Genomic DNA, 18,312 nt, shown 5'->3' with positions numbered 1-18,312 from the left:
CCCTAGGCTTTATATCCGTGTATGATCAGATTAGAGCCTAAACTTTCTTCCTTAGTCTGCTGCATGTTTTCAAATTAAAGCCGATCATCCATTATCACCTAAAATATTTACTCTGTTTAGAAATCTCACACTAAGGCATCAAGTTATTCTTCCCTCTTGCATCCCAAAATCTCTTCTGCTATCAAACTGTCACTCATCTTAACCTCCAATTTTCTCCTCTACCGTGTTATCCCTTGCTGTCTCCAACCCAGATTCAACACATTCTCGCTCTGTGTGTCCCATGCTTCCCTCTCTCACCTTCATGCTACCCTTTTTACCTCCTATTTTGCTTTTCTGCCTCCGTCATTTTCCATCCCTTTTCTCTTTCATGCTTTTGTGCCATCTTCTTTTTTTCCTCCGTTGTTCTGTTCTTCCTCTCTATCTCTGTTTCTCTCCCTCTTTGCTTCCTCTGTCTTCATTCCCCAGGGGGTATTATCTCAGTCGGAGGCAAATCTGCCCAATTATAAACCTCATCTCCCCAACTCTCTCTCTCTTACGCACACAAATATGAGGTTTTCCTGCATTCACTGCTGCACACACACCCTCTTCTCACAGATACACAGAAGCAGAAGCACAAATACAGTTACACAGGCACAAAAAAACCACCTCCCTATTTTTCTCTTCTTCACTGTCTATTTCACTGCCTCCTAACACACACACACACACACACAGACATGAACAAGAACACCACCCTTCCCCTCCTCGCTCTGTCACACCTTAAAAACCCAATTATACACGCTTCCTCCCTTTTCCTCTTCTTTCCTTCTCTCCCTTTCCCTTCGTTCTTGCCATCACCACACTCATCTGGAGGGACCACAAGGAAAACAAGGGAGAAAGACGAGAAGGCAGAACAGGAGCCCAAAATAGAGGAGATGGGAGAGGGTAAAACTGGGAACAGACGTGAGGAAGGAAAGGAGATGAGGGGCCAAGATGTGAGCTGAGTAGATTGGAAAAGTGGCTGATAGCACGAGACAAAAAGGAGAGGAGGAGAGGAGGGAACAGAACAAGAGGAGAGGAGTGGAGATAGCGTTAATTGCCAGGCCAGTATTAGTGCTGGGTTGACAGATTCTTGTTGAGAGAGGTGCTGATTGGATGATAATGATGCTGACTTCAAGACTGCTCCATTGCTGACCCAATGGAAACAGAGGGAGAGGAGGAGTTAGTATGCAAGTATATAAAGATACTTGATGGACAAAATGAAACAGAATGATGAGTGAATAAAAAAGAAAGAAAGAAATGAACACAGTCCTCAAATAGAAACTTGAGAAAATGTGTGTTATTGAGGTGTTGCAATCACACTGTTGAACTGTGGGTCCCAAAACATTTACACACACACACACACACACACACACACACACACACACACACACATATTCTGGGCAGGCATCCACAGTGTACCAAAGCTTTGTGCCTCACTATTGCTTCCTCCTAATTAAAGTCCTAATCCCCAACTAACTCTTCATGGCCAGAATAGGCCTAAACTAGACTTCTGAACAATGTCCTCACACCAAGAGAACAAAAAACATAAATTTGACTTCTCCCTAAGGATCCCCTGGAATCACTTGCAATTGACAGGAAAATCTCAGATTATTCATAGTAGCTGAGAGACAAAAAGCATGGCCTCCGCCTCAGGCACACACAGCCAAGGTTGCTGACCTGAATAAGCATTACACTACAATGTGGTCGGGTATCAGGGATGTCAACAAGTAACATAACAATCACTAATGTGAGCAGAACAGATGCCTTTCGATGACTAAGTGTCCTTGATAATAGTACATGTGTTGCAACACAATGCAGGAAAATATAAGAAGAATTTAGTACCTTTTAAAGGAGAGAAAATCTAGATCTTTCTCTCCATGAGGAATTCAGACACACTCTACCTTGTTGATACAGTGGTTGCTGATCCTGGATTGTGCCCTCACTAAGATTGCAGAGCAAAACAACTGCGTTTTGGACTATCCCACTGATAACGTTACTTCTATTGGCCTAGAAAAACAGGAGACAGACACAGGATAAGTAAATTACAGGTTTGCTTATAACATTTCACAATTAACCCAAAACAGCTAATATCTAACATGGTTTTGTCATCATTTTGTTATTTATACTGCACATACTGTCTTGAGAACACAGTTAATTATTTAATAAAGTAGTGGATTGTTTTATTAAAAAAGGTGCCTTTATTTATTTGTTTTTAAAGACTGAAAGTGTAATCTTCACCTCCCTCTTACCCATCCTATTTACTCCTCTTATTTCATCTTTCTCCTCTTTTCAAAATATTCTCTCCTCCCTCCTACAGTAATTCACTTCTCCTTCCCCCTCCTGCCCCCACTTCACTATTTGATCCTCTCTGAGATACACCAGCTCTGCCTGCAGGGTTGGTGCACATCGGTGTGATCTGTGTACGTGGTGATTAGCCTGGCTAGTACTCATCATGTGCAATTGCCTGCGGCTGGAGACAATGACATCAGTTTGTGCTGAGGACAAACGGCCTGTCAGGAGCCACAAATGACAAAGCTAATCTATTTTGATCTTTAAAGACTAAAAAGTTATAAAAATACTGCACTGTACTGTACGTTCTCACTAAAAGCATAAAGCTGACAATGGACAGTGAGGAACGGCAAACCAAAGTTTAACTTGGACCTTGCACATGAAGGGATAAGTATCTGACTTGCATAAGCGGTGTAGCTGCACTGTGAACACTTTCAGCCAGGCAGGATTTGTTAAAGCATTTACTGCAAGCATTCCCCTCTGATCAGTCTTTTGCCACCTCAGGCACGGCTAACACCCCGTTCAGAGCCGTGGTCTAACCAGCATCCTGAGGTCCTTTCATGTCTGAAGCAGAACTACTACATCATTTAGACAAATACAATTAGGTGAGTTTCTCCATGACAAGTGTGATCACCAGCGACAGGTGTAATCAATCTACATCAGAGAGTTTCAGGGAGTATAAATCAATTCAAATGTGAGCTGTATAGACGGCACTAATGGATCCAGACATGACTGGTTCAGGCAGGAGTAAACAATCAGGAGACGAGTTAATCAGGCTGTTGGACAGCAGTGTTTAAAATTCTGTATCAGCTAGCTGGGGCTGGACAGGCAGCCATGCAGAACAGAGTTATTGAGTGTGCGCGTTTGTGTGAGTGCATGTGTTTGTGTGAAGCATAAATTAGAGCTGGTTTGGTTGTACTGTGTTGGTGGGTGCATTAAATTGTTCGCATGCAAAAAGGGTCAGGTGAAATGGTTTACTGGAAACACTGTTATGGCTCACTGAGAACAGACGAGTGCCATGTGTTTGCGTGCAAGCCCTTGTACATGATCTTAATAGCAGAGTTCATCTTTCCACTCTATTAGCCGTTCCTCCTCTCTGCTGCTGACCTGCCAGTCAATTACACCAGCCCTCTAATAGGTCAACATTATTCAGACTAATTTACATAAACATTTGAGGGTTAGATGGAAGGAGAGACCAAAAAGAAGGAAACAGACATAATAGACTGAATATAAACAGAATAGAAATGCTACAATAATACAAACTTTGATGAGCTTATTTTAAAACTGCACTGAATTTACTGACCAGTTTGACTGGTAAAGTAATTTAGATACTGGCTTGAAGACTAAATGATGAAACATCACTGCTTTCTTACCATAATGAGCTGAAAGACCATTGGTAGGATCCTACTACGTTTGATCAATCTGAAAAGGAGAAGAAAAAGAGAATATACACTTTAGGTAGCAGCAGAAAAATCAGGGCAAGGAATTAATTTAATGTTTTAAATGTGCTGTTCAGGCATGCTGTTTGCACACACACACACAAGCAGATAAAAGTGGCTATTTCATCTTCATTAAGGGTGGAGTTCTGGTACAATGACTTCCGTCTAGTACCAGTGGAATTGCGAGAAGAAAAAGAGAAGAAGCGATGTGAGCAGATGAAGTAAAAGCAGGTGAGAGACAAGAGGGAAGGACATGGAAAAAGGTGATGAGAGTTTAAAGCAAGATAAGGTTAGAAAAGATTACATTTTGCAAAGTGGAGGAAAAAGAGGGAAGATTAGAGAAGAGGTGTGAGGTGGAGGAGGTGGAGGAACAAACGAATGAGAGGAAAATGGAAAATAAAAAGGAGTAATGTGGATAAATCCACACTGAAAAGCTTGGGGGGAAGGCAAGAGACAGAAGAAGAAAGATGGAGGGAGGGAGGGAGATGGATGTTTATATTAACAATGACATTCTGTCTACTTCTTGATTGATCTTCTTTAAACCTCAATCAGTTACTGAGTGGGTGGAGTGTCTACATATATGCACGCACATTTTGTTTATGGGTCTTTGTGAATTAGTAAGCAAGAAAGCATTCAGGCAGTAATGTGAATAAAACTAGCAAAAATCAGACAGGTGTTGATATTCTGACGGTAACAAAGCCTGCCCACTGATTTATAAATCTGTCCATGTTCTAACTATGATTTATAGGTTCTCCAGCAGGATCATTCAACCTATGGAAATGTGGATTTAAACTTAAAAAACTGCCCTTTTTTTTAAATTAGCAAACAAAATGTTCCACTTCATTACAAATATGGGACAGCATTTTATTGGTGTGCTGCTTCTAGAAAGTGAAAACAATGGCTCATTAACCTGGAGGCATTTTCATTAAAACAAACAAACAAACAAACAAAGTCAGATGACTAAGTAAAAAGAACATCTGAACAGCAAAGAATACCAAATGATCATCTCAGGCTGTCCTCAGAGCTCAAGCGTCTTTTTTTTTTTCACCACTTACAGGTAATTTGTACTTATATACTGTCTTCTGTGAGTGTTTGTTCTTTTAGGTTTCCTTGTTCCATCAGATACTGATGTCCTCTCACCTACCTTGTATACAAAGAGCCAGAACAAAGCATGCATGTTTCATGATGATAACATATTCTCTACACCACTGCACGTACTTCCTGGGCATCATGTAACTATTGTTTAATAGTTAACTTTGTGGTTTTAGTTAGTAACATTAGATCCCTTCATGGTTACATTGTTAGATTTACTTTGGTGAATTGAGATATTCTGATGGATGCTGTCATGAGCACCACAAAAGTATAAGCACAGTGTAACTTTATCTTTAGTTGCAGTCACTCAATCTCCATAATCTTTACTGAAAACAATCACTGACTACAGGTGCAGGAAGCTTGAAGAAATGTGAATTTAAGGAACGTAATGAATTGCTGTTGTAGGTTCTCTTTACCTGCCATGGTGATGTATTTTAATGTACAGTTCAACCTTTTAGACATGTGTTAAAGTGTGTGTGTGTGTGTGTGTGTGTGTGTGTGTGTGTGTGTGTGTGTGTGTGTGTGTGTGTGTGTGTGTGTGCGCATTTGTTATTGTTTGGGTCTGATTGTTTGCTTGTAGATGTGATGGATGGCCTCCTATTAGAGAGGTGATAGGCTCAGAGATGAAAGGACAGGCCAGGCCAGCACAACATGATAAACTGGACCACCTTTAAACTACCAGCCATTCATCAGGACACAGGGCGCAACAGCATACAATGAACAGGGTTCAACAGACAACCTATAATAAGACGAGACAATGCTGCACTGCATCATCATCACATCACACATTCACTCAACAGCTGTTTCATTAGAGGTAATGCAATAAATACCACAGTATGCGCTTATTAACCTCAGCTCTACTCTAGTTTTATATACTTTATGTCAGCTACACAGCTTTGTAAAGCTAACAAAATTCAAAATGAAACCTTTTTGCACATAAAGAGATGATAAATACAACGAAGTAGATAGCTACAGTCAGGGGCTTATAATTAACAGCACTGACAAATTATCTGATACCATAATGTATTAGTACTTGCCTAGAGAGGAAAATTATACTTTTTTTCTAATAACTAACTTAAAAAAAGACCTTTTTTTCCCATTTATTTACAGTGGAGAGTAAGACCAGTAAAACAGGCTGTTAGAGGCAATTACAGCGTTTTAGCCTGAGAAAATGGCCACTTTTGTGTTAACAGTTAATGAATCCACTTTACATGGAACAGAGAGATGTTGGTGTCCAATTAACTACTGCAATTTGATATAATGGATTTAGACTCATAGACTGAGTCTATGAGTCCATATTAAAAGGAAAGAACAGGCAGAAAACACGAGTTGTTTAAATATAAAATCTTATCAAAATGAAATCTATAAACAGCCAGTACTGTTAAACTATGACAAATACTACCTCTTTACTTTGTTGATGGGTATGCGTGAAAATACCACATCGACACATATGGCACATATGCTGAAAGGATGCCTTAAAGGAAATTGAAAATCCATGGGCAAACACATATGTAACCACACAGCATGAGGTTCTCCGGCTAAAGGTCATAGTAAATGTAGTTGTTTGAAGGTGTGTCTGGACTGTGATAATGGAGAGAGAGACAGCAGGCTGCCTTCCCAACGTTAATGTCCCCAATTTACCATCTAATTACTGCTCGGCTGGCTTCATAGCCACACTTATCTAACCAAGACCCAGGCAATTTAATTTCTGATTGTATAACCGCAGTGATGGAGGGAAAGTTGTGGAGAAAGGGCACAGAGAAAAAGAAAAATGTGGACTAATGTTAATAAATTAGAGATGGTGAGAGAATGAGAGCGAGGGAGGCAGAGAAAAAAAAATGTAAAATGTTGTTAATAATGTCAAAGGAAAAGAGTGAGCGCGAAAACAGATGTAGAGGAAAGAGTCCTGACACCAATTTGAAAAGTTCACGTCACTCTACTTGTGTCTAAGAAAAAGGGGGATGAGGAGAGGTGGTGGAAGAGAAGGATGGAGACGAAATGGGGTAATATTACTGATAAGAGAAGTAGGGGCATACTCAGCTGTGAGGACGAACTTTAAACTCTAGGAGTAGAGGAGGATGGGATGGATAGAGATGGAAGGTGACTGGCAGTGATTAGAAATTTGTTGAACTATTATTGCTGGAGAAGATAAAATGTGGAAAGAAGCTGGGATGGAAATGAGGAAACCACAAAACAGAGGCTTAATCATTGTTCCAAATTAATACTTAGTGATTAAAGATGAAGGATTAAATGTAAATCTCTGGATCAACTGCAGCATTTGACCAGGTACATGTCCATGTCCAAATTGTGTTCCACCAATATGAATGACTGCATTTCTAGAGCTAAAATAGAGCATGCCTTACACAGAGTCAACTAAATCTAAAAATGCTGAGAGTATTGTTGAAGTAACAACTACAGTTTACAACATAGTGTTCCTGAGCTGAAATGTGTATCTCATAGTGTAAACTGCACATAGTTTTACAGTTTTCCCCTGCTCTTTCCTCCAGTTATCTTCTGAGCCAGGTGACACACATCTAATTATACTTTCTAACCAATTAACACTTCTCCTTTATTCTCAACCCTTCTGGCCTCATCAACATTTTCTTTTCTCCCAAGATTCTCTTTCCTAGTTCCTCCTCCTATCCTTTTCCTGGCACCTTTATCCACTTCCCCTCCTCAATCTTTCTGCCTCCTCTCTTTTCACCCACACTTTCTATCCCTGCCAACAGCTGAGACGAGAAGACAGATGACCAGAGAATCAAGACTTACTGACAGCTGCTGTCAAAGCACATCTATCAAACACACATACATCATCATGCACACACATGTGTTTACGCAAGCATTCATGCACGCACGCATGCACACACACACAACATGCACACACAAGTGAGTCATCTCATGGCTAGACAAGGAATCAGCAAATTTCCTGTGCAACAGCAACACATCATTACCACTTTTTATTTGGGTGTCAGATGACTGCTTTTCTGAGCGATGTTTTTTAAATTCCTGCATAGTGAATTACTTCCACATTATGCAGTAGTGAATCTCACTTCAACGCGAGCAATAATTTTGTCTTAGTGTCGTATATTTAAAGAACGTGTGTCGCATTTTTAAGCAAAGCTTCTCTGGACTAGCTAGTGTGCCAAGGTATATCAGCACAACATGTCAAGTCTTTACACATCTCAGCTGATACAGCACCTTATGCCTGCCACTAAACTGATTACTAATGTAGAAAATACCACCTTTAAGGGTGCTCAAAGGGTGTCATTGAATGCAGATCACCAGCAGTGCTGGAGCTGTGAAGGTTTTGTTGCTATTAGCTCTGAATGTGCATCACCTACAACAAGCAAATAATCATTTGTGTATATCTGTGTTCAGGAGTTGGCAAATAAATTACTGCTTATAATACGGAGGAGTGTGTTTGTGTGTGTTTAAGACAGTGAACATTCATCTGTGTGTGTGTGTCTGTGTGCAGTGTGTGAATGATTCACAGTGCTGAATTGGGAATGAATGGCCTTGGCATTAAAACATTACAGAGTGCCTAAAATGCGCCCGTGTATATTTGTATCTGAACCTGCTAGGACTGCAAAATACTTGCGTGCTACCTATTCTGCGTCTTGGGAAAAAAATAGAGAAGCAGATAATGGATTTAAATGGATGCTAGGAGTATTTTGTAATACTTTCTTTACTATATTACCAGTAAACAACATTATCCTAATAAAGATTACAAGTAAAGTTCATATTAGCAAGGTCACAATGCTTCAACAGTCTTTCTTGTCTGTGATTAATTGTGTGTGTGGCTGATGTGTTCACATTACCTGCAGGTTTGACTGTTGTGTTCAGTCATTGATACCAACAGTTTGAGTGCATGGAGGGGTATAGGCTCCGGTGCTCGTAGAAGAGTCTCGTACCTAGACATAAACATGTCTGAGTACAACATTTGGCTTTCGAAGTGTTAATAATTAATGCAGTGTTCTGATCATTAGTAAGAGAGAGTAAACTAGAACAGATCTGGAGAGAGGGGTGAAGAAGAGGGGGAGGGGAGAACTAGACTTATAATAGGAGAAGCAGAGAAAAGAACGTAGACAGAAGCAGCTAGGGGAGAAACTAGGAGGAAGAAAGGACTGACTTTGAGGAGGAGAAATATTGGTAGAAATAAAAGTGAACAAGCGGTAACCTGTGAGGCTATCATACAAGCATCTTTTTTTGTACTGTGTAGCTATTCTTTGACTTGTGTAAAATGCATTGTCCCCTTTTCATAGATTGAACAGTCACTTGCCAGTTTTCTGTATTTGTAGAAGCATTTTACAAACTACAACATATTATAAAGTGGATTAACAAATCCACACAATATCATTTATATCTGATATACATCTTCAAAAAAACCCTATTACAACAATTTTTCATTGTTAGACTTCTATACTTCAGTCTCAGACTTTTTAAAGATCAACTCTGAAATCATCTGTTGCAACTGAGCTGTCTTTAACCTGGCACCATCACTAATGAAGCTCTTTTGGTTATAATATTATGTTTATGTAAATTACCTGTGTCGGGTAAGGATTAGGTCAGACTTATTGTCTTGGTTGTAAAATAGTCAAGAGAAATTTGCTTTAATGTGAACATAAACACCTTAGCACAAAAGAGTGGGTAGAAACTACTTCAGTATTGTATATTACATATTATTATATCTATCATTTAAACTGACAGTCTGTCATTATTTTGGTTAAGCTGTAGTGATTTTAAAAATGTCATTCAAGGGGAAAGTATCTGTTCCTATAGAGACAGCAAATACAGGAGGAATCTAGAAACACTGAAGCTGCACTTAGAATAAACCAGACCAACCTTGAAAGGAGAGATTCAGTGATACACGAGAGTCCATCCCCTCTTTCCTCTGCCGCCTGTCCTTCCTTCTCATTTCTCTCTTTATTTTCCTCTGTCCTTTCCTCTTTTACCTCAGTATCAACACCATCTTGGACCAGCAGGATTAGACTGAGTTCAGACAACACCCTCAAAACAAACACAGACCACTCCACTGCACCACACACAAAGACAGGAAGAGAGAGTATTATTAGGAGTAAGTGTTTAGAATACTGTGTGTACCATGTTTACATATCTTTGTGGGGACCAAAAATTGCAAGTTTACTATACTTGTGGAGACCAACAGCCCTTATTGGGACAAAATCCAAGTCTCCACAAGTTTGAAGGCATTTTTGAAACTCAAAATGTGGTTTTAGTGTCAGGGTTACAATTATGTTATGGTTAGGTGTAGGCTAATGGTTCATTTTGATGGTTAGGGTAAGCAGCTAGGGAAAGTATTATGTCAATTAGATTAGATTAGTGTGTCTTGGGGGTCGGGGTAGTTAGTGTTAGTTGGACAAGTATATGTCACGTGATTTACTTCCATAAATGAAAGGGGACAATGGGTTCTGAGGTGATAATAATATGCATAAACAATTCTGAATGAATTTGCTGAATGGCATTTGAAACTTTAGGATGTCGCAAAACTTGAGATTAAGGATTAAAGAATGAACATAGTCTAAGGAAAAATCTAAGACCTAAATCTCTGACTCTACAGGCCTCAGTTTTGCAGCAATAGGACTTTGGTACCCTGCAATCATTGGGTCAACCACGAACTCCTCCTTATACTAAAGTATTTTATCATACCAAGTTATTAAGTCAAATGGAAGGCTGTGTGTCTGACAGATGAAGTTTGGCTGAAACTAGGTCATGCAACAGGACAACGATCTCAAGCACAGCAGCAAATATACAACAGTGGCTGAAAAAGAAAACATCTAAGTGTTGAAGTGGCTCAGTCAAAGTCCAGACCTCAACCTTATTCCTCCATAAGAATGGCAGAGAATGGAAAAGTCATACAGAAAACGATTGCTGCCAGTTAGTGCTGCTAAAGGTGGTTCTACAAGCCTTTGAGTCAGTTGTTGTTGTTTTTCACACGACACTATAAGAAACATTAGACAGCACACATATGTACTATATATACTGTAAGAATACCAACAAGCTTGGAAAAACAACAAAATACCCACATGGAAACCTAATATTTTGAGCTTCAACAAGACAACAAGTAGCACCATTATAATGGCTAACAAAAAACCTTTTACCCTGACAGCTGGCTCTTTTGCATACTGACCCATAAAGTCAAAACTGTAATGACTCATTCAGGTTCCAAAACCCAAAAGAAGCTGTTATTATTGTATTGGTGATATGGTAATTAATAAATGCGGATACCTATATTTTTTTTTAAAGATTACTTTTTGGTATTTCGCTCAGTTGTGGTACAAACATAAGCAATGCTGTATTGCAGTTTTATCTACTTGTATCGCAAGGGAGCTGGCAGTATGCTAGTTTGTTAAATGCTGTAATATTTACAGATTGTTTAGGTAAGTAGTGAACTTTTTCTTCGTGATCTCGTCTCTTTGGAGAATTATTAGAACCCTAACAAACAGGAAACAAGAAGAAAATCACTGCCTGTGACAGGAACTAAAGGTCCCCAGCCATCAGGCTTCTGAACCCGCTCTGCCTCTTTCCCCATTTGCCATTTCTTTCTCTCTCACTCTGACATTAACAATTCTTCCCTCATCTTCTCTCCTTCACACTCTCTTTCCTCAAAAAACTGACCGCACCATTCATACCATTTTTGCTGAAAGCCATTGTTGTCAGAGGAGGCAGGATGGCATCCACGACCTTCAAGAGACATTAACAAACAAACAAAAAATGTTATATGGTACTGTATTTGATCCTGGTCACCAAAGAAGCAAGTTGGTTTTAGTATTAAACCTGTAACAAGCTAGAAAAATCTGTTATAATCTAGTGTTTCACAAGTTCAGCTACAAATGATGTCATGGATGTGAAACGACTCAGGTTAAAACACTGAAGTGAAATAAAAATCCACTCCTCTGCTGACGGCTTTTAAGAACAAGGTGTAAATATTAGTTCAGTAATGTCCCATATATTCTAATTTGAGGCAAATGAGGGTATTTATAAACATAATCATGGTGTCCTCTAAACAGCTATAGAGTTAATATTCTGTATAACATCTCTAAAAGCAGAGTCTATATTTTTAGATAAAAATGAACAGGAGACGCTGTACTATATTAATTCTGCGAGCATCGACCACAGACCACTGTCACAGAGGATCAAATTACTATGGAAATGCACTGCTGAATGGTTTCTTTGATCAAACAAACAAACACACAGACACGCACGCGTATTTTCACAACTGTCAAAGCTCTTATTTAGGTATGAATCTGTATTGCATGAATTTGCATGATTACTAATATTACCATAGAAACACCACTAATGCTGAGTGAGGATGTGTGAGGTCATTACATTGAAAGCCAGAAGAAAAAAAACTACAAAGGATGTTGTCCACCACTTAATGGTTGGTGTATTACTATCACAACCATCAAAAGACTGCATGGAGCCGTGTGTGTGTGTGTGTGTGTGTGTGTGTGTGTGTGTGTGTGTGAGTGTGTGTGTGTGTGTGTGTTGAGACGTGCAGATCTGGGTGCATTCTCTCTGAACTCTGTAACTATGGGCAGTGCGTTCCTCATATTTATGAAAGCCTTTCTTGTTCACATTTGTCCATTTTCCTGTCTTTCTCCTAGCTGCTTTTTTAGTGGTGCAGAAAAGAAATCTCATCACTCCAACAGTAACTAAAGAATAATTTGTTGTATAATATAAATATCCAAAGTAATTAAAGTGTCTAATTTGCATTTGAACATGACTAAAGAAAAATAAGTGTTCAGTTAACTTTTTTAAGAACTTACAAAACAACAGCTGGTTTCAACAACAATCGTACCTGATTGTTACTAACTGCTGTGTACTGTACAGCTGTGTGTTGTGTAGCTATTTAAAATGTATTTTAAAATTATGTTGCAGTCTTTTAGTGAAAACTATTTTTCTATTAATTTTTAAACAGTCTAACAAAAAAAGTAATGAAGTGATCTTTCAAATGCACATTCAAGGCAAAACATCATTCCCAAGTATTTTCAAACAGTATTCAGTTATGGTATGAGAGTTTTTTTAAAGGTCTGCACAGCAATTTAAAATGTCATTTTCCACATCACATAAAATCTGTTTTAACAAAAGAGCAGTTGTGGAGGCAAAACTAACTGCAAACTAGCTTCAAACTGTGACAAGAAATTAGAAACGTAAACAAAGTCAAAAATGAGCGTGTGTCCTTGTCCAGAGGACAATTAAAGCTAATCTGAGTTGGCTGTGGGTAATTAAAGTGTCTTCCTGTGTTATTGACTATCAGTATCCACAGCCTTGCTTTTTGCTCCTATCCCCAGTTCCTCAAGTCTTTTCTTTTTTTCTCTCTCTCCATCCTGTCAGCTTCCTGCTGCTGTTTTCCACTTCCATACATCAATAGTCATTAAACACAATCTCATTGTCCCATCCCATCAACATCTCTCTCTCTTTCACGCGCACACACACACACACACGAGGTCTGTCGGTTCAATAGTTGATTAGTGTCTCTCCTAATAGTCCACATGCTAACCCTCTGTCCTATGATCACTAATAGACAGGTTTAGTAGACTGGAAGACACACAGTAAACATACCACAGTCCAATTCATATTATTGACAAAGTCTACAGAGATTCATTCTATCCTAGCAAAGCAACTTGCATATTACGTTTTTTTCTAAATGAGAGAAGGGGAAAATCAATGCTGAAAATCTGACAGTTGCAGAAATACAGAATAACAGGATGATGACAGGTTGTCTCCAACGTCCCGTCAGAGGAAATGTACTGACATTTGTTGAATATCACAAGATACCTGTCCTATATCGGTGTACTAAACTATCAGCAGACAGCCAGTCAGTCAGACAGGTAGCCAGTCAAAAACCTACAACAAATGCACACTCAACCATTCATTTAATGGGATATAGAGTTGCATATTTTCTTCCACAGATACTTACATCACTATGATATGGACTGATGAGTGCATGGTGCTGGCTCAGTACTTCCACGATGGACAGAGATGTTCTAATTAAATCTTCACATATTGCTGTACCTAAAGAAGAATCAAACATAATAATACAAATACTCATGTTCTCAATAAAAACTGACCCATAACTGAATACCTTTTAAGGATAGGCATATATTCTGTTTGTGATTTGCTGATAACATGGCCTTCGAGCGCGGCACTTTATCACAGCACTTGATTCAGGTGCTTGAAGACTGGCTGAGCCCACACCGCAGCTTGCCTTGTTGGCAGGCATTTGTAATTCAGTGTCATAGCTGTCTTCAAGTGCTGTATCTGACTCTCTCCTTACCGTCTCCATGTCAATACAATTCAATATTGACTTGTAAGATAAGCTCGAATTTATAATAATCATTTTAACTACGTTATTTATTCTTTTATCCTTCATTTAACCTGGCAAGTTAAGCAAACACACTGTGCAACTTTAACAAACAATGCAGTACATGAAGCTCTGTAGAATCACAGTATCACAGACTAATCATGTGAAAAGGAATACTACTGCAGATATGGCAGGGGTTGATATCCAGTGATAAAGTATTCATACCTGTAAAGATACTCACCCATAGCACTAGCCAGATTTGTTTCATTGGACTCTACTGAGGCAATGAAGTTCTGTCAAGAGATATTTAAAAACTTGATGTGAGTTTTGCTTTGAAACTGTCAAACATTCAAAGTTTTCCTTATAAAAAGTTAGTTGTGTGAATGTCAGAGATGTTTTAAGAATTTCAGTACTGACAGTAAGAGAGAAAGGCACCACCAGTCTCTGCAATTTGTAAAACTGTAACTACACTGCTGGCTTTAAAATAATTTAGGTTAATTTTATTTATTCTATAATTGAAAAAATATATATAATCAACATGTCTCCTTGTTAGAGTAACAAAATGTGATCAACTAAAAATTTAACTTCACCCTATCTGTTAGTTTTATTATTTGCCTTTAGCATGTGGAGACAGATAATGTGTCAATTTATGACTGGTTACCAAACACTTACCAACAGCAACCCAATTTGAGCCAGAAACTGTCCTGCTACAATGTGAGATCTAAAGACCTGTGAGGAGACAGAACATTTTACAAAGGTAAGTCAAGATAATGTGATCAGGTGACAACTGAGAGTGTTACAAAACAAGCAGGGAGGGAGGTGATGATTTAGGTCTGCCGCGTTTTTATTATTGACTATTTTGGAAAGCCTCCTGACTTTCCTTTTAGTGCCATGTACTAAATAAATGAAAACTCTGTGTTCAAAAATAAGAACTGCTGTTTGTCATTTATGAGAAAATCTATGTGAGAAACTGCTAAAGGTTTTAAAACCAAACACTGTGGAGAAGTAATTTTGCTCCATTTACCTGGGATGAAACAAGGTCCAGCACTATGGACAAAGTAGGCAAAGTTTGTTTGAGTTGTTTACTTTGAGCAGTAGTTGGGTGTCTTCTCCCAATCACTCCTCTGAGGGTACACAGAACATCCTCTAAAGAAAGGAGACAAGGCAAGGAGTTGCAAACAGATGAGAAGGAATTTAAGAAGGTGGCTATCATCTATCTTTATTAAGATATATTATATATCATATACTATATTATATTATATACTGGTAAATTTCTCTGGCGTCTTAAACCCTACAAATATATGCGTCTATTTTTCCTAAGTATCACATTTTTTCTTCTAGCACAAGAACCAGAAACAAATCAAGTTTCCATAGTAACCTGACAATGAATTTTGTAGATGTCAGATTTAAAAAAGATCTCAGATGTAGTAATGGTAAGGGAAATCAAAAAAATCAGCATGTCAAATGAACTGATTTACAAATTTCTGTACACATGGAGGTGAAAACACAAATGGCAGATGGATAATCATACAGTAGTGTGTGTATTTGTGTGTGTACCCATAATCACTGGTGCGGTGCTGCTCAGATATGCAATCAGTAAATTGAGACACTGAGACAAGTATCCTGATTGGCTGAGGTTCTCTCTGAGAGGAGTGGCTTTGCGGAGGTCTCTCTCCAGGTATATCACAAGTCTAGACAGAAAGAAATATTTTCAGCCCTCTATGTAACATTGCAGATACATCAAGTGTGTTTAATGGTTACCGGTCTTTCGTCTGCTCCATACATTATTAGTTGTTCAGCAGCATGATTAAGTGAGACAGACCCATTAACAAGAACATGAATGCACACAAATTTTAATGCACAGCAGTAAAATTTTGATAGGGTACAAAATAAGGGGGCAAGAAGTCCATGACACACACAATTTAAGAGCATATTTATTCTCATCAGAGTGTGTGTACTGAACAGTAATCAATAATTTTCTCTTTACAAATTCTGAGCAGGGAGAGAAGGTTACCACCACTAACTCATATTCATTACCAGCACATAAACACATGCTTACGTATATCATCTCACGCATGCACACATACACGCACACATACGCACACACACGCACACAGAAAATAAACAGAAAATAAATGGAGAAATTCAGAGGGGTTCGAAGCTTTAGAGTGGCAATGATGCAGGGGACCGTGGATTAAAAATTCTGCATTTTTTTCTCACGTTGTTCCATAAAAGATGATCATCCATGGTTTACAACTATATAGAACAAGAAATAGTTAACTGTTAACCTGTTGTCCAGTGCATTTCTTGAGATTAATTACTTCATTTATTGTTACATTATTTTTGTTTAGTGCAAAGCATTGCAACCTTGAGCCTGGCAACTGAGAAAGACCTTCAGATTACTTATTAAGTTTAATTATTTATAAATTTTATATAAATTTTAGCCTGGTTGGTACGACCAAAGTTAAATCTCTGAAAGAAGCAGACATGTTAATGCAATCCTATTTTTATATCATTATTCTAATTTTGTTTTAACTGAATTTTTCTTACTGTCAATGTCATTGTCATGATGTAATGTCATTAAAAAAATTATATATTATTTCATCTGCGCAGGGTTATTCTTGTTGTGCAAAACCAAACCATTAATAACAACAAAGTGTTAATAGCATTTTTAAGTCTCACATTTAACAATTATAATGGAGAACTAGGACTGGTGATGCACAGTAAAGAAGAAATAAACCAAAATGAATCTCTCTGATTGGACGCATAAACATTCTTAAGATGAACACTCTCTCAAAATTTCTTTCTCTTCCAAGCCATTCCTCTCAGCCCTCCAGATGACTTCTTCACTAAGGCAAGAACAATATTCACTCCATTCATTTGGAATAACAGACGAGCCGAACTACGCCTATTGTTAATGTATCTTCCGTATGATAGGGGAGGTCTGGGTATTCCAAACCTCAAATGGTACTACTGGGCTGCCCAACTCTCTACAGCTTTTTGCTGGATTTTAACGACAACCTCATCCTGGGTAAATTTAGAAAGGACAAGCACCCCCTTACCGCTCAGTTCTTGCCTGTACTCAGCAAAATATAAAGATTTGATGAAAGATACATTGAATCCGTTTGTTAAAAATACCATTCGTGTCTGGTTCGATGCACTTAAGTTTAAAAATGAGACACCAGCACTACCCAGTTCTCGCCTATCTGGGGTAATAAGACCTTTGAACCCAGTTAGAAAGATTTGGGTTTTAAAATGTGGGCTGCCAGAGGCTTGTGCAAAGTTGCAGACCTATTTGACAAGGACACCCTAATGTGCTTTAATGACTTGACACGGAAATTTGGCATTCCAACTAAACTTTTCTTCAAATCAGAAGCTTTATTTCAAACACTTAAAAATCCCTAACACTGCCCACTCTTACCTCATTAGAGGACATAGCAATAAACCATCAGCTGAAGAAGGGCTTAATATCCTGCTTTTATAGCAACCTCAGAGACGGCTCTCAAACGTTCTCAGAAAAAAAACACAGACTTGCATGGTGTCAAGACTTAAAGTGTAGAATAACCACAGAGGAATGGCAAAAAGTCTGCTTGAAAGCCCAAACACAATCTATAAACACCCAATTTAAACGAATCCAGTATAAATGGCTAATGAGAACATATGTCACCCCAACATTGTTAAACAAATTTGACCCTAAAACTCCAGACATATGTGTTAAATGTGGGGATAAAGGCACACTGATGCATTGCCTATGGGAATGTTCAGAAATTCAAAAGTTTTGGAAAGAAGTTTCAGATGTCATTGCGCGTATTACAAGTGTTAAGCTGAATCCGTGTCCTAAATTATGTATCCTAGGGATTTTCCCCACTGAAAGCCAGCTGAGCAAAGTTCACCAAAAAACTACAATCTACTTCTGTTACAGGCAAAATATAGCATAGCCAAATCATGGAGATCCATTACTAGACCACACTTGAGAACTTGGCTTTTGACATTGTCGAAATCCCTTGTTTGGAAAAACTTACATCTGTGATTAAGGGTAAACATGCTTCCTTTAAAAAGATGTGGGGAAATTTTTGGTCGTTTTTGGAATGTGAGGAGATGACCGACAGTGAACAGATATGGCTGTACCCATTTAACTTGTACGGGAGACGT

At 38.5% G+C, this 18,312-nt stretch overlaps 1 protein-coding gene across 3 annotated transcripts in view; it reads right to left on the bottom strand.

Annotated features, from left to right (window-relative positions):
• Positions 1–18,312, bottom strand: part of LOC102296181 (serine/threonine-protein kinase ULK4) — a 78,123-nt gene that overhangs the window by 33,749 nt on the left and 26,062 nt on the right. For all 3 annotated transcript variants that reach the window (XM_042215546.1, XM_005950097.3, XM_005950094.3), the window contains exons 5-14: positions 15,718–15,851; positions 15,185–15,306; positions 14,833–14,889; positions 14,402–14,453; positions 13,777–13,871; positions 11,486–11,537; positions 9,681–9,870; positions 8,657–8,749; positions 3,681–3,729; positions 1,920–2,025 (exon numbers count right to left, since the gene is read on the bottom strand). In XM_042215546.1, the coding sequence (XP_042071480.1) occupies positions 1,920–2,025; positions 3,681–3,729; positions 8,657–8,749; positions 9,681–9,870; positions 11,486–11,537; positions 13,777–13,871; positions 14,402–14,453; positions 14,833–14,889; positions 15,185–15,306; positions 15,718–15,851 (950 nt within the window). The remainder of the gene's footprint in view (positions 1–1,919; positions 2,026–3,680; positions 3,730–8,656; positions 8,750–9,680; positions 9,871–11,485; positions 11,538–13,776; positions 13,872–14,401; positions 14,454–14,832; positions 14,890–15,184; positions 15,307–15,717; positions 15,852–18,312) is intronic.

The sequence above is a fragment of the Haplochromis burtoni genome, unplaced genomic scaffold, assembly GCF_018398535.1.
Source record: "Haplochromis burtoni strain Fernald_Lab_line unplaced genomic scaffold, NCSU_Asbu1 Contig_751, whole genome shotgun sequence".
In the NCBI taxonomy this organism is placed as follows: Eukaryota; Metazoa; Chordata; class Actinopteri; order Cichliformes; family Cichlidae; genus Haplochromis; species Haplochromis burtoni.
The sequence above is the reverse complement of the archived record's forward strand: the minus strand, read 5'-3'. Positions and strand labels throughout refer to the sequence as shown.